Source organism: Urocitellus parryii, chromosome 8 (genome assembly GCF_045843805.1).
Source record: "Urocitellus parryii isolate mUroPar1 chromosome 8, mUroPar1.hap1, whole genome shotgun sequence".
Taxonomy (NCBI): Eukaryota; Metazoa; Chordata; class Mammalia; order Rodentia; family Sciuridae; genus Urocitellus; species Urocitellus parryii.
The window spans coordinates 32,963,693-32,979,822 of record NC_135538.1 but is presented as its reverse complement, the minus strand read 5'-3'; the positions used below and the strand labels follow the sequence as shown (position 1 = coordinate 32,979,822).

The 16,130-nt window shown below is 35.9% G+C and overlaps 1 protein-coding gene and 1 pseudogene across 12 annotated transcripts in view; one reads left to right on the top strand and one right to left on the bottom strand.

The window, feature by feature from the left end:
• Epb41l2 (erythrocyte membrane protein band 4.1 like 2) overlaps positions 1 to 16,130 on the bottom strand; it is a 196,506-nt gene that overhangs the window by 12,586 nt on the left and 167,790 nt on the right. For 10 of the 12 annotated variants that reach the window (XM_077801974.1, XM_026380655.2, XM_026380696.2 and 7 more), the window contains 4 exons: positions 14,197 to 14,319; positions 12,265 to 12,363; positions 10,613 to 10,693; positions 5,674 to 5,782 (listed from right to left, as the gene is read on the bottom strand). In XM_077801974.1, coding sequence (XP_077658100.1) covers positions 5,675 to 5,782; positions 10,613 to 10,693; positions 12,265 to 12,363; positions 14,197 to 14,319 — 411 coding nt within the window. In that variant the 3' untranslated portion in view covers position 5,674. The remainder of the gene's footprint in view (positions 1 to 5,673; positions 5,783 to 10,612; positions 10,694 to 12,264; positions 12,364 to 14,196; positions 14,320 to 16,130) is intronic. The other 2 variants (XM_026380689.2, XM_077801975.1) reach the window with 1 other exon arrangement.
• LOC113176427 (transcription initiation factor TFIID subunit 9-like) lies at positions 7,591 to 8,574 on the top strand (annotated as a pseudogene).

The window sequence follows — 16,130 nt, the reverse complement described above, 5'->3', positions numbered from 1 at the left end:
AGGTAACAACACTGACACACAGAGGAATACCCACCCAGATAACACCATTAGAAGTCCATTTCAGCCCAGAAAACCTGCTCTGCTGCTCCCTCCTAACACTCAGACTATCCAATAAGCTTATCACACACTGTGTGTGTGTGTGTGTGTGTGTGTGTGTGTGTGTGTGTGTGTGTGTGTAAGATGGGTCCTTGCAAATTGGTTTTCAAGCTTCCTCCAAAATCCTGTGGGAGCTGGTCTCTCCTACAGTACACAGAAAAAACAAAACAAAACAAAAATCACCTTTGTGTTAAGACAGCTAATAACCAAAGAGAATTAACCATACTGTACATAATAGGTGAAAAATAAAATCCATGTATTCCATGATTCAAATTACAGAGGCCATCATTAATTCCTTTACTTAAGTCAGACACCTGAGCATGATATGTGATTCTCTGCCTTCCTTATCCCTTCATCTCCATCACCCTCTACAGTGCCCTTAAATCTAGCTACATTGAGTTCCTGGAGGATAGGTTCAGTGTTCTTGATCTGGCTTCCTCCAACCTGTTCTTCACAGCACTAACTTAAGTGAGAAGCTGTCTCTGACACCCTATTCTGATTTAGAGACCTCTACTTCTATTCCCACAAGAAGCTCAAAACATATACAAAACTTGAACTATTCTGCTACTACTGATTTATTGTCCTTGAGCACAGATTTAAAAAAAAAATTTTTTTTTTAGTTGTAGATGGACACAATACCTTTATTTTGTGTATTTTTATGTGGTACTGGGATCGAACCCAGCACATCACACATGCTTGACAAGAGCCCTACTATTGAGTCACAACCCCGGCCCCAGATCTTATTTGAGATTTCCATGATAAAACAGTAGATGATACCAATGGGCACTCCATTATACATATTTGTATAATGAAAAAATTAACGAATAAAACAAGTGAACTGAATGAGCTGCCACTCCTCCACCATTACATCTTTCGGCTGTGTATTGCTCTCACATGAAGGGGGCTCAGTTCACTTTTCACCTTACATTAGTGGTTGCTTCAGGAATTGAGGAGCTCATCTCAAGTCAGAGCCCTAGTAATGCCAACTGAAGCAGAGTCATGAACTCCTGCCTCTCCTGTGGCTCACTCTTTCTGAGACAACAAAGCCCACACCAGAAAGCCTGGACTCTTTCTGATCAGGACTATTTGAGAATATCATTGTACTACTATGGTAATATTTTATCTCCATTTGAGGGTTCATAAATAAATATGCATTTGGGATAAAGTGGCAAGAGGGAATAGTTCTTGAAAGGACTTAAAAAGTCACAAAGACTAAATGAACACTCATCTGAAGTGTTTTTTCCTTCTTTTTTTCTTTAAACAAAGTTTTCATTAAATTCCTCACTGTCCTAGAGCTGACCACCACCAGCTGAGAAAGAACAGACAGCCTCTTCCTTGACCATCGTTCTGTATGCTTCCTTTTCCCCAACTTCCAATGCTTGATCAAAAGCTCAGAGTTACTTCAAAGGGCAAGGTCAGCTCAGCAGGGGAGCTTTACATGCCTTAAAAAGGGAAAGAACAGTTATGTAACAAATAGTTATTCTTCTTTTCTGACTTTCAGTTATTGTCCTGGTCCTGCTCTTTGCCTTAGCCTACCTGCTCAGATGGTCACCAGCAAATGAAAAAATGAACAAAACAAGTGAACTAAATGAGCAGCCAGAGTGAGCGGCAGTGATTAGGAGGTAGAGTTAAAATGACTTGGAGCCATGGAAGTGATTCCTAGTCATTCTTCAGACTTCAAACTCAAACATGTTTCTCAAGTAACAGGTTGAACTCACAGTAGTTTGGTAGTTCAAATCCCTTATTTTTTTCTCTCATAGCACTTTATTTCTTCCAGAGCACATCAAATTTTTAAGTACATTTTGTCTATTTGTTGACATTCACACCTCCCTTTCTGCATCATATCCTCATCCAGGAAGGGGATGACCTTTGTTTTGTCTGCCACTGAGTCCTCAACACCCAGGCCATCTTAGTATATCTGGGTACTTGTTAAATATCTTTAAAAAATCTTTCCAATTTCGTTTTCTTGCCTTGTATGTGAATTTACACTTTCACTTTCATTTCCTAAATCCATTTGTCAAGGAATCTCATAAAAAAGAGCCTATGGGACAGACAGGCAAACTTCAAAAATTGTGTTTGTGAGTATGTATGTCCATTGCAAAAAAATAAATATAAAGTACTAGAAATAAACACTATAAGAAACTCATTTTAAAGTTTATTAAATGCTACAAATGAAGGTGAGAGTATTAGTAATGTTTTGGGGGATCATTCATCATTCCTGATTAAAAAATAAGTAAAATTCATAACAGTGACTAGAGAAAAGATAGCAACTATTCTCATAAAACTATTCTCATATTGTATAACCCTCACGTTTCTCCTTATTTACTATATCCTTTTAATAAGTACCATAAGTTAGCAAAGGTAGACTTTACTATTCCCCTCATGTGCCCAATGTCAACTAGGTTTGATACCTGGTAAGATTAAAATATGGAACTCAGTCTTTAGGTAAGAATGCTCACTTTTCCATATATAAAATCAAATACATCTCAAAAACAAAATCAGCATTCACATGTAACAGAGTGCATTCATTCAGGTGACTGAATATTATACTCTGTGTGGGAAATTGTATTTAAAAATATAAAGAATAAAGTTACTAGATATAAGATCAATATAAAAAGATCAATTTTCTCTCTTTCTACTAGCAATAGTTAGAAAAAATTTGTGACTGAAACTAGTTAGAAAACTATATACTTTAATTGTGAGATATTAAAAAAGACATAAGTGGAGAGTCATTTCATGTTCATAGAAAGTAAATATAACTGCAACTTCATCTATTCTAGAGTAGACGAAATTGCAGTTAAAATACCACAGGGCTGAACCTCAGTAGTAAAACATATGAGAGGCCCTGGGTTTGATCCTCAGCATTGCAAACAAAACATAGGACTGACAGACATGGTGGTGTATGCCTGTAATCCCAGCAGCTAGGGAGGCTGAGACAGGATTGTGAGTTCAAAGCCAGCCTCAGCAAGGCAAGGTGCTAAGCAACTCAGTGAGACCCTGTCTCTAAATAAAATACAAAATAGGGCTGGGGATGTGACTCAGTGGTCTAGTGTCCCTGAGTTCAATCCCCAGTACCAAAACACAACACCAATAACAACAACAACAAAAAAATAGGACTTAATCTTAGAATCTAACAATCTGATTTTGAAATTTATATGAAAAGAAAGAACCAAAAATGAAGAAAAAGAACAAAGGTAGGGGACACACACTGTCAGGTACCAAGACCCATTATGTAATTCCAGAGTAATTAAGACATTATGGCACTGGTACAGAGACAAATAAATAGACCAATGGAAACAGAGTGCCAGAATCACACCCTCACATAAAGGACTTGAGATATGACAATGCAGATTATAAGGGGAAAGGATGGACTTTTCAATAAGCAGTGCTGGAATAGTGCCTACTTATTCCACAAATAGATCACTGTTTTGATATTAAAAAAAAGTAATTTCAAATGAATTATCAATATATTAAAATGTTAAAAATTTCTAGAAGGAAAATATTTTTGATACTTCAGAGTATAAAAATAATATGGTTCATAGGGCTGGGGATATAGTTCAGTGGTAGGCACTTGCCTAATATGCACGAGGACCTGAACTCAATCCCTAGTATCATGAGGGGAAAGGGGTGGGGGACATAATTCAAAAAAGGAAAATTTGATAAATTCCAACTGTAATAACTATGTCTAACTATAATGATAATGAAAGACACATCACAAACCTGAAGATATTTGTAACACATGAAATTGGAAAAGAATATCTAAAATCTGTCAAGAATCAAATGAAAGAAAGATAAAGCAGTACAAAGAGGTGAATAAGGATTTCACAGAAATGTTTTAAATTTCCTGGTTGTGTTGTCATAGAAAAAAATATGAATGGCCAATAACAATTGGAAAAGATATTAATAAGGAAAATGAAAGTCATCATCACAGTTATATATCATTTCATATTCTCCAGACTGGCAAAAATTAAAACTCAAGGGGAAGCTGTGAAATGGCAGAAGCCCTCACTCCCTTGTCTTTCAGTGCAAGATGAAAAATGTGTGCTTTATGACCCAGCCATTCTTGTGGGGTTCTGTGGGTTACCCACCTGCTAACTGATAAATGTATAGATTTTTTTTAATGTGCAGATTTTTTAAAGTAATCTTACTATGCTGTGTGATAAGACCTGCATTTCAAAACTCTTAATAGATAATTATGAACATTTACTCACTGCATTGAGAATTTCTTAGTTCTCATATGGAAGCAGGAAAACTTACTAACTAATCCCCTATTACTGGCTATCTAGATTGTTAAAGATCCCCCACACCCTACCCCTGAGACTAGGAATTGAACCCAGGGGAGATTTACCACTGAGCTATACCCCCACCCCTTTTATTTTTCATTTTAAGAAGGGTCTAAGTAGCCCATGCTGGCCTCAAACTTGCAATCCACCTGCCTCAGCTAGATAGGCATGTACCACACCCAGCTAGAATATTGACAATCCTTTGCTAGTATATATAAAAATGTGATAAATGCATTTGTTAGAAAACTTTGTAAACACCTCTAATCATTTAAGATAAATCCTTAAAACTAGTTTAAAGATGGGTATGCTTAATACAAATATTTTAAGTTATGTTTTGCCAAGCTGTCCTACAGAAAATACTATTAACTTATACAACATGTACTTTCCTCCTACCACCTTCCCAACACTGGATAAAAACAACTTTTGCCAAATGTGTACATGAGAACTCGTTCACTGAATTTTTAATTTGTACTGATTTAAGAAATAGCAAGGCTAGACAGTTTGATTATTGTTCACTTAGTTTTTACATAGTTAACTTGCTCAATCCTCTGCCCATTTTTCTACTAAAGTGTTTAAATTTTCTTAACAAAGTTCTTAATATATTCAGGATATTAATCCTTTCTATTCTAGGCATATTAAGCTTTATCATTTATCCTAAACTTGTTAGTTCAACTAAAGTTTTCAATTTTTACATAGTGAAAGCAATTTTTTTCTTTATGGTTCATTCTAATATAATTCTTAATGTCTAGAGAAGCTGAAGCAGGAGGATCACAAGTTCAAAGCCAATCTCGGCAACTTAGCAAGGCCCTGTGTAATTTAGTGAGACCCTGTCTTAAAATTAAAAAATTAAAATTAAAAATGGGCTGGGGCTGGGGCTCAGTGGTTGAGCATCTCTGGGTTTAATCCCCAGTACTACTACTACTACTACTACTACTAATAACAATAATTAGTAGTAGTGGTGGTAGTAGTAGTAATAGGAGTAACAGCTCCTTTCCCAAAGGATCATTGTGAACATAAATTAATATAACATACACTAACACATTTAATAAATAGAGTAAAGCAACACATAAAAATCAATTTTTGCAGCCACTAACTAAATCATAGTTATTTACACTACATACCTACAGGCCACAGATTTTATAATTATAGATACCAAAGCAGATACACTTGGGGATTAATAAGAATCTGAAAAAAATCACACACAGTATAGGAAGCAGACACAATAATACAAAACTATATTTCCCAGGATCAGAACAGTCACAAGAAAGGCCACAAGCAAAGCAGGCTGTCTTACCTTATTCTTCCCCTTCCTCTGCCAGTTCTGTTTCTTTGTGCACTACCACTCTTGTGACTGACATGTCAGGGTGCTGCTCTTTGGCTTCCCTGATTGCCTGAGCCAATGCCTGCCAAGGTCAGAAGAGAAAACAGTCATGAGTGGCTCCACCTCAGGATGATAAAACTCATGCATGTTCATCAACTGGAACTGCGATACAAGCTAAAATAGTCTTATTTCTTTAAAAAAGCAGGAAGATTCAAACTGAGATCACTGTTCATTTTATATGAATATGCTTCTCGTATTCCCAAACTTCCCATTCCTCTAGTCCACTTTGTAATGACAGGATGTGTAGGAGAAACATGATATCTTTAACTCCCAGGCTTGTACTCACTAGGAGATTTTGAGAAAATGGCTCTTCTCTGAACTTTTGTATTTTTACCAGTAACCTGAGAATAATGCTAAGGTTGTAAAGATTATTTTAAGGTTTGTTGTATGAATTTAAGAAATGATGTCAAGCAGCTAGAATAGTGCCTTATCTATACACTAAAGTGATAATTACTGGAAACTCCAAAGTATGGAACCAGGCCTGCTTATCTTGGCCCTCCTCTCAGACACCTATGAACTAAAATGTTCACTGAACTAAGATGCTGCAGGGAAAGTATATATAAACTTAATCACATATAATTAGTTAAGCTACAGAACAGATAGACTAATTTTTAGATTATCAAGTGCAAGTCCCTCTTTTGTAGGTGAAAAATCTTAAGGCCTGAAGATTAATGGATCTTTCTCAAGGCCATATAAAAATGTGATAAATGCATTTGAAAGGAAAGAGAGGACTGGGAATGGCAGGGAAAGAGAGGACTGGGAATGCTGACTCCAGTGGTTGATGGTCTCTTCCTGAACTAGGCAATGACAAAGCAGTTTCTTTATGCTTATCAGAAAGTAAAGTTTATTTTAAAAAAGTTGTGGCAATAGGGAAACATCCTGTTTTTCGGAGGGATAATACATTTTTCTTAATTATTGCTAGTTTTAATTATAAAGAGGTTCTGGGAGAGAGTAAAAGAAAACAAAACACCACAGAATGACAAACTCTTGGAAATAATCCTGAAAGAAGAAAAGAAATTTTCCTAGGACAGAAAACAGCTTATCTCAAAGAAAATATGCACTTGAAAAAAAGCAGTGCAAGTTTTCCTTCTGTTTTGCCACTTGCCTAAATAGCACTTTTGTTTGCATTATTGGTCCTGTCAGCTGTGAGGTTACTAAGTAAAACCCTATACTTCACTTCATTAAAAAATGGTAAAGCTACAAAACAAAATAGGGAGAAAGAAAAAACTGCCCCAATCGCTTTCAAATACATTTGAAATCAAGTTTGTCATAATTCCTTTCATTTCATAATGTAAGCATAAGAACTTAAATACTATAAAACATTATTTTGGCAGCACATCGTACTGCCAAAATGAGAATTTTATTAGAAATAAACTCTGAAGAGCAACCACAGTTTAGTTCATCCCTCCCTGGTATGGATCTAAGTATCCTGACAAACCAGGTTTCCTAAAAACATGCCTCTCCAATTTGCTAATAAGACATTTGTTTCTCTGAGATGAAGACTTCTATCCATTAGTAAAATTCCTTTTAATGTAGACAAGGAACTCAAAAGGGTTCTAATGGTATTAAAATTAATACAAGATCAATATCAGTTTTCAACAGCGGAGCTTATTACTCATTTAAAAATAGCTTCATAGAACATACTGCCTGACCTAAAATGCAGACCACAGTTGTACCTCTGGATCTGATCATGCAATGGAAACATGCCATAAAAGGCCAGGTACTCCAGGGGTTAGAAACACTACACTAGGCAAAGAACTTGCACCAAGATCAGGAATGAAATACATTAATGTGGATAATTTAGCTCTAGAAGGTTGATCACCAGATATCATGGAGTCTGGCAAGATGTCTCCCAAGAATATGCTGAAAGATGCACAGATGATGGCACAAATCCTGAAGGATATGGGGATTACAGAAGATGAGCCAAGAGTTATAAATCAGATGTTGGAATTTGCCTTCCGGTAAGTGACCACAATTCTAGATAATGCTAAACTTTGTTCCAGATATGCTAAGAAATCTACTGTTGATGTAGATGATGTGCAATTGGAAATCCAGTGTCAAGCTGACCAGTCTTTTATGTCTCCTCCCCCAAGAGACTTTTTTATTAGATATTGCAAGGCAAAGAAATCAAATACCTTTGCCACTGGTCAAACCAAGGTCCTAAACTGCCTCCTGATAGATAGTACTTAATAGCTCCAAACTATAGGTTCAAGTCTTTACAAAAAAAAAAAAAAAGAAAGAAAGAAAGAAAGAAAGAAAGAAAAAGAAACACAAAGCATATATTTCTGCAGGAAGAGTAACAGTTCCACAATTAAGTGTTACTAGCAGACCAAGTACTCCCATATGAGGCACACCAATCCCCCAAACCAGGTTTGTTTCAACTAAAGTAGAGACTCCAATGTCGCTAACAGGGCAGAGGTTTACAGTACAGATGTCTGCTTCACAGTCCCCTGCTATAAAAGTCTCAAGACCCCGCAACATCAGCAGTTCAGAATGTTCTGATTGAGCCACCATTAATTGGGTCCAAAAACACAGAATAAGATATTACCACTAACATGGTATCATCACAAAACACTACCAATGAATCATCAAATGCATTGAAAAGAAAACATGGGGAAGGGAGGAGGAGGAGGAGGAGGAGGAGGAGGAGGAGGAGGAGGAGGAGGAGGAGGAGGAGGAGGAGGAGGAGGAGGAGGAGACGACGACGACGACAATTTGGAATCTGATTTGATGCGTGTAGCCTGTATACTTGGTCTTGAACCCATTGTTCTGAAATTGAAGAAACATGCTGGATATTTTCAAGTTCTGTTTTAAGAAAACTTCAATAGTATTTAATGAGTAAATAATAATTACTATTCTTCTCAATTGAAATGTTAGATTTTCTTTAATAGCACCAGTAATGGTTATTACTGTGTGTATATATATGTGACTGCATGACTAATATGATTCTGCAACCTGTACACTCAGAAAAATGAGAAATTATATCCCATCTGATTCAAATGTATGATATATCAAAGTCATTGTACTGTCATGTATAACTAATTAAAACAAAAATTTTTTTAAAAAAACTAAAGTTGTTCATTGATTTGATTACTGAAAATAAATAAATAAATAAAAACAGTTCTATCATCTCAATTTAGGAAGAAAGAGAATCTATCATGAGCCTGTGGTGACAAATGTATGGGAAGAAACAATTTTACTCTAAGTTTATGCTTACCTTTAAACATAAAAAAGTTAAGCCTCTACTCTCTTTATTTGGATATTTGAACACTATTTTTGAAGCATGCATTATATCATTGCACAAAAGAGATGTGTGTCTTTGCAGCAACAGTTAAGGCTGTAGTATCACTGTGACTTAAGAGTTAGAAATGTATTATTTTGGTGCTTATGCCTCAGATTGTTTATCTGCCTTTCTGAAGCAGTACCTGGATTGAAGTTTTCATGTAAAATAGTCAACGGGGGGGGGGGGGACCATAAAATGAAACCTGAGAGTAAACCTGTGAAAAGTGGTATGCTAAAGTCTAAATAGACCTAGAGGTTCAGTGGGACAGAAGAGACAATTGCTGGGAGGACATTCCAATTTTACTTTCTACCATGCCAACAAATGTGGGCTCTTGCCTAGCACACTATAGGAATTCAAGAACTGCTCACTGAGCAGGAGTTCTAAGGAAAAAGTTAAGAATCAGCTCTGCTACAATTTCACAGTGGGGAACTCAAAACTATCCCAGTGAACAGCAGCAGTAAAACAGAACCCTCTATGGGAAGCTGAAGGCTTGGTTTCCTCTTTCCCAAGGTGGAGTAATAGTAGTCATCTCCTAGGAACTTGTGCACCTCAGTTAAAACCCAGAATCAAGATTTAACACTCAAGGAAATTTTTTAAATTATGACTTATGTAAATAAAATAATGCTTACAAAGGCCAAAAAAAAAAAAATGAGGAGTCATTTTCTTTGTAGGCCTGAAAAACATCCATTTCTCTCTAGTCACATACAGAACCTTTCTCAAGCAAGAAATTCTTTCTCCAAAATTCTCTTTCCTGAGCTCAATGTTGTATACAAAGTTGAATAACTATTATTTGCTCCTACAGCCCAGCTGAAATGGTCCACTGAACCATTCTTTTCCATGCTTCAAGTCATTGTAAAATAGCCTCCTTTTAAAATCACTCAGAAAACAAAATAAAATAAAACCATCAGTTATGACTGTAATCTAAAATTAAAGCTACTCATCAAAATCCAATGGTTCCATTCATTGCTTACTTAAAGCCCTGTGTTATGCCAATCTTAATATAGAATGGAAACATAATTCCTCTTAAAACTTTTCAGAATAACTATAAATTTTTACTTTGTATGAGATCTTAGGTTATTTTCCCCTCCTTCCTCCATTCCAATAGAAGTAATAAATAAGGAAAAACAACTAGTGGTAAATAGTCCAACTTTTCTTATGCTACAAAAGACACCTAACCATTCCTTTAAAAATACATCAAAAGTGGCTTTTTTTCATTTTTCAGAAGTCATCGTCATTAAATTGACATTTAAAAAAAATATTTGGTGACTTATCTTTAAACCAGGCCCACATGAATACCTAATGGTTGCCCCAAATCCTTCAGATGACTTTGACTCTAAAGTACACATAAAGCCAGTGGGAAATAAGTAGCCATTCACACTTTATGCTGACTCAGAGTTAGAAAAGCTAAAAGGATAGGTTATGTACAGGCTGCAAAGTAGAAGTTAGGAGTTGGACTTCATCTATGAAGTTCTGGGAGAAGATGTTTACCCAGGAATGTGAGAAAATGACAGACATAAACCTTAGCAAATAAGTAAAGTCGCTTTTAGAACTAGAACCTAAGGTCTTTACCTGGTCATGATCAATATCTGCATCTCCTGTGATCACAATGCGTTTCTCAATTCTTGTTTCAGATATTCCACCTTTTACAGTCTAAAAGTCATAAAAAGAAAAAGAACAGCAATGACTAAAGCATGTTTACATAGGCAGAGAAAAGAAAAAGGGAACCCACCTTGACCTTCTGTTCATCATAAAGCCATGCACAATGAATGATGGAAGACTGATGTTCTAGAAACTGACTTTCCTGTATTATTAAGTTCAATAGAGAAATCTATTGTTAAAGTTATAGCATCCATAAGTATCCCTCAACTGAAAGCAACCCTAAAATTAACTTATCAAGACTCAGGGCAGATTAAGATAGGCTAAATATCATTTAATCCAAGTAATTTGACTGAGATATTCTGTTATAATTTCCTGGTTTTCTTCATTCCCAACTGAAAGTTTTTAAAAGGGAGAATAGAAAGAAGAAATAACTGGTATTTGTAGATTTAAGAGTAATTTTAACAATTCTGGTATCAGTTTTAAGATTCAGGAAACTGTTTGATATTATAGTTTTCATTGCCTGGTTCTAATCATACAAATTCATTTAGTAATTCTGTTCATTTTATTTAGTGCAATACAAAATAGGACTTGGATTTGGCTTAAGACAGGGAAGACATTGAGGTTTTCATTAAATGTGTGATCTGATCTCAGTTATGCATGTGACTGACCTTAGGGACATGGAGCATGGCTATGCAAAGGTAAGGTAAGACCTGGAGGACGGAGACCCTGGGTGAACTGCTCACAGTTACTGACTTGGGTGTAACCTGAGAGCACTGGGATGGACTGGAGCAGGCTTAGGAGATCAACTGCCTGTGACCTTCTAAATAGAGACAATGGGAAAATACCACATGGTTCTGAAAAAACACATCCATCCTTGCCAACTCTAACAAAGTCACAAGTGATGGCTTTTTACTCTAAGACTTACCACTAACATTAGTAACTTGATATGCTTTAAAATGAGCACTGGTGGCATAATTTATGTGGCATTTTTTAATATACACAGCTTTTTTGTGTGTGTTCTTATTTTGATTTTTTTCTTCATTATTGATGAATTGAAGAACACGGGGGGGGGGCACAAGGGACACATTTAAAACCTTTAAAAATTAATCAAATATGAAAAGTAGAAGTGAAAGGAAATACTAGAAAATAAGATTTAAGATAGAAATCTGATTACCTAGAAGCTCCTAAAAATAATTCTGGGTTTCTCTACGTCTGAAGGGGGCATTGGTATTTATGCTGGCAAGCCAGGGACCGCCTGGTAATTTGGTGTTAAAACACTTGGAGAATGATCTCGGAGAATGCCCCCCAAACTGACATACTAACATCTTAAAGAAATAAGGGAAGTTTTACAGTTTATCAAATGATCTCGGCTCTTGTAGCCATCTTAACTATAGCCATTCATAAGATATTTTTACCCCCTTGTACTTTAAAAAATTGGAATTTGGTTTAAATACATGTCAATGGAGGCTAATTTCTCAGTTAATTTAAATCAAGGCATTTTTTATTCCACTGGCACTGTCTGTGTATTACTTGGAGGTGAGTATAGGAACAAAGAAACGATTCAGAAAAGATCCTGTTTGCAATGTACCATCCTCTCCCTAGATTCCCCTGGACTGCTTTACCTTGGTGATGTGTGTGGTTGTCGTTGTCGACACGGACTCAGATGTGATGGTTTGTGCAGTCAATAACGTGCCCGAATCACCACCAGCCCCGCCATCAATCTTTGGATAGTTGAGGGAAAAATACAAAGTAATGCTTAACTTCCATCATGTTGTCAGAGAACCCCTCCCCATTGAATATGCATCTTCTAAAAATCTATATGGTCTGCAGAAGATGCTATCCGCCTATCCTTTGTGTGTCTGTAGTGGTAATTTACGGTCCAGGAGAGTGGCTGGCATTTAAAACAGAGGAGAGGCAAAGGCTAAGTGCAAATGGAGCAGCAAACCCTGTGGGTAGAAAGCAGAAGTAGAAGGTGGGAGGGAAAGCTACAAAGGACTCAAGAGAATTTGTCTGAGGAACTTTTGCAGAAGCTAGAAAAGAAAACTAGAAAGGCAGGCAGGGAAGTTTCCACAGTGACCAGAAGTGCTGAGTTTGTTATTGTCTTTTAAGCACAGGTGGGTAAAAATAGATAAACATTTTCTCAGATTACTAAGCAACAGAGCCCAAGAGACACTGAGCCTCAGTGATTTGGTTATCTGCTTATCTCTAGATTTTTTTTTTTTTAACTACACAGTTGCTATAATAGCTCGTGTGCTGAGAGTATACATATTGGTACATATTTCAATATTGCATGTCTGCATTCTCTCTCTACATATATAACATATATAAATTCCATGCATATATTAAAATAGGTTTTATTTTAATTTGCTTGATAATGGAAGAGGTAGAAAGTTCTAGAATTTACCAGAGCAAAGAAATTAAGAGCCTAACACTTTAAGTTATATCAAACATATCTGCCTTCTGATTTCTAACATAGAAGTGACATATCTGACACAAGAAATAACTGGAAAATCTAAAGCCTTTCTGACTAAGGTAAGAGGAAATTTCTCTCAAATATGCTCTGGGCACCTGTATTTCTTTATGAGGTACTTACCGCAGTAAAGATACATGAGTAATGCTCCCAACACACATACACATAAGAAACCTGTTTGTGCTTATATGGAATCTATGCACACATGAATGAGTAATTTTAGAAAATGTTCCACTCATGAAGACATTAAACCTTTTCGGTGGTGCTGGGTACTGAACTCATGGACTTTTGCATGTTAGGCAAGTTCTCCACCACTGAGCTACATTCCCAGAATAAATATTTGGAGAGGGCAATAACCTGCCATGCTCCACCTGGCACAATCCCACCTAGAAGGTCAAACTTTCCAGTAGAGAAAATATTTATCATATATATTTTAAAACAGTTCATTTTGAAATGATGAACACTTTCCTTTTTTGTTATTCTTAAGTTTAGACATCATAATGCTTATTTAAAATCTTTACAGAAGAAGTCTAAATATATAAAATCAAATACATAAATCTGATAATTATTTAGACACAGTATCACAGGTCATATATAAATGACTACATATGTCTAAAAGAAAATAATCCAACATGAAGAAGGAGGGAGAGTATGTGTGTGCATATGTGTGTTACTTGTATGATAGTGAGTTGACTGGATCTGTTTTTATGGAATTTAGAGCAAAGAAAAAAGCCCATCTGCTATTAAACCACAAAATATATCAGATTCAGTAAATTTCACAAGACAATCTATTTTCCAAGTGTATACAAACATTTCTGGACACAAGCCAGAAATGCCTTACAATAATACATATGAAATCCACACTGCTTATTCTAAATAAATATACTGGGTCGCCAATTTGATTGCAGCTCTCTGTCTCAATCTGAGAGCAACATAGCAATGTTGTTGGGGGAGCAGTTACAAAATGGAGATGTGAAAAGCTAAGTCAAAGTCAGGAATATGTAAATGACAAGACACTGAAAACAGAAATAGACATACTAAGTAAAGAAGAACTCAAAACAGTCCAAGTCTTGAGCTTTTGTACCTGTGGAGACTCATATGTGATGGTTTTGGTCTCAGTTTGGACAATAGGGACTTCCTTGGTGGAGATTTCTGTCCTTTGTGAGGCATCAGAAATTGTTACCATCTCTGTTTTTACCACTGGTGGCTGGGGTGGAAAAGGAAGGGAAAAATAAATTCTAGAGGTAATAAAGTAAAAGAACTTAAAGGAACCTTCAAAAATAAATTGTTTAAGAAACATCCAAACATACACTCATGCACAAAGGAAAAAAATAACATAAAACAAACAAAAGATATGAAAGAAAAACTTTCCTTCAAATATATCATATACACACATACACATGTTGGTATGTGTATATGTGTACATATATAAAAAATAAGCTAATATGATAACTCCTTAAATCATGTTATTCTTCAAATTATGATGGCCCTTAACTACTACACTGATATACGTATATTCTTTACTTTGGAAAAGTAATGATAATATTGAAAAAAGTTTGAAAATGACTCAAAGTGAAATAATCTTGATTGCTACAGCAATTTAAAGCATCACAGGGTTTATATGAAGTCTTATTGTTTTTAATTAGCATGCCAGCTAGGTAGACAAAGATGTGCTCTTCTCCCCAAAAGACACCATTTTCAGAAAGGATATCTTCAAGAGTGATTGTTTCGTTTGTCATAGCCTAAAATTTGCAGTGTTCCTTCTGTATTACATGTTAAAATGTTATGTCTAAAATTTCTCTATTAATGTTATAGTAACACTTTAAACAATTTCAAACATGAAAGTAGAGGTTCAATGGTCTTTTAACAGTGTACTCTGTTGAGCATGTATATAAAGTACAATGTCAGGCTATGATCCTAATACTAAAATACTACAGTACTTTCTCTGAGAGAAAATTCCCAACAGGTATAATTATTTAAAGAGGAACAACCATATATCAAATGCAGAAAATAATCAAAGACTCTTAAAACATCTTCTCTGACGAGAAACACAAAGTTTAAAAGTGACATAGTGAAGATCCATTTAATCATTTCAAAACAGTCACTTCAAGATTTTCTACCCATCAGAGTGAATATGAATAAATCCCTATACCGTGGGCATTTTAGAATTGAGAAGCATTTCCATGGAAGTAAACCCTCCCTCAGCCTAACTCATTGCATCTAATGACCAAGAGTTAATCGAAGTGGACTTTGGAAAGTTTTCTTTCTTAAAGAGAAAAGAAGAACACTCATATCCAATGTAGATAATTCACAAAACATATAATCAATTTGCAAAGAGCTGATATAAGGACAGAACAAGAAGAGAAGGGTTCCCTCCTTCTACTACTGAACAGTTTAGCCTCTGGCTGCCTAGAAGGAAGGAAAAAGTTCTTAACCAAACCATGCAATCGCTGGAATCTAAAAACAGAAATCACAGCAGCATTCAAGAAATACTGTTCTCATCACTGCAGGATACTGCACTCAGAGCATCACAGTAATCAGAGCCTGCCGTCAGTTCTAAAAACCTTTAGTTCAAGAGCAAGAATGAGTCCAAAAGTCAAATCCAATCTGACGACAGGAACACACACACTCACATTGACCATTTTCTCAACATTACAAATACATTTTTCTAATTAAACCAATGAGGGAAAAGGCATTTAGTTTGAGGAAGCAGTGCAAATAAAGACAAAACAGTTCAGAGCATTCCAAACATGCAAAGAAAATTTAAATATGCAATGGCAAGGAAAAAATGATGAGGTGATTGTAGGAAAGTTTACCCTACAGGTGATCCAGTGGCAGTAGAGAAGCTAGAAACCATGAACTGAGCTGGCAGAAAATCTACAAGCATTGCTTTCCCCCTTCTTCCCATGAGAGAAAAATTCTTGTTGAAAAAGCTGAAGAAGAATTGGGAAGACAGGCGAAGAAGAAAGGCAGGTGTTTCCCACCTGAGAAATAGCTCTATAGCTTAGCTCCCGCTTG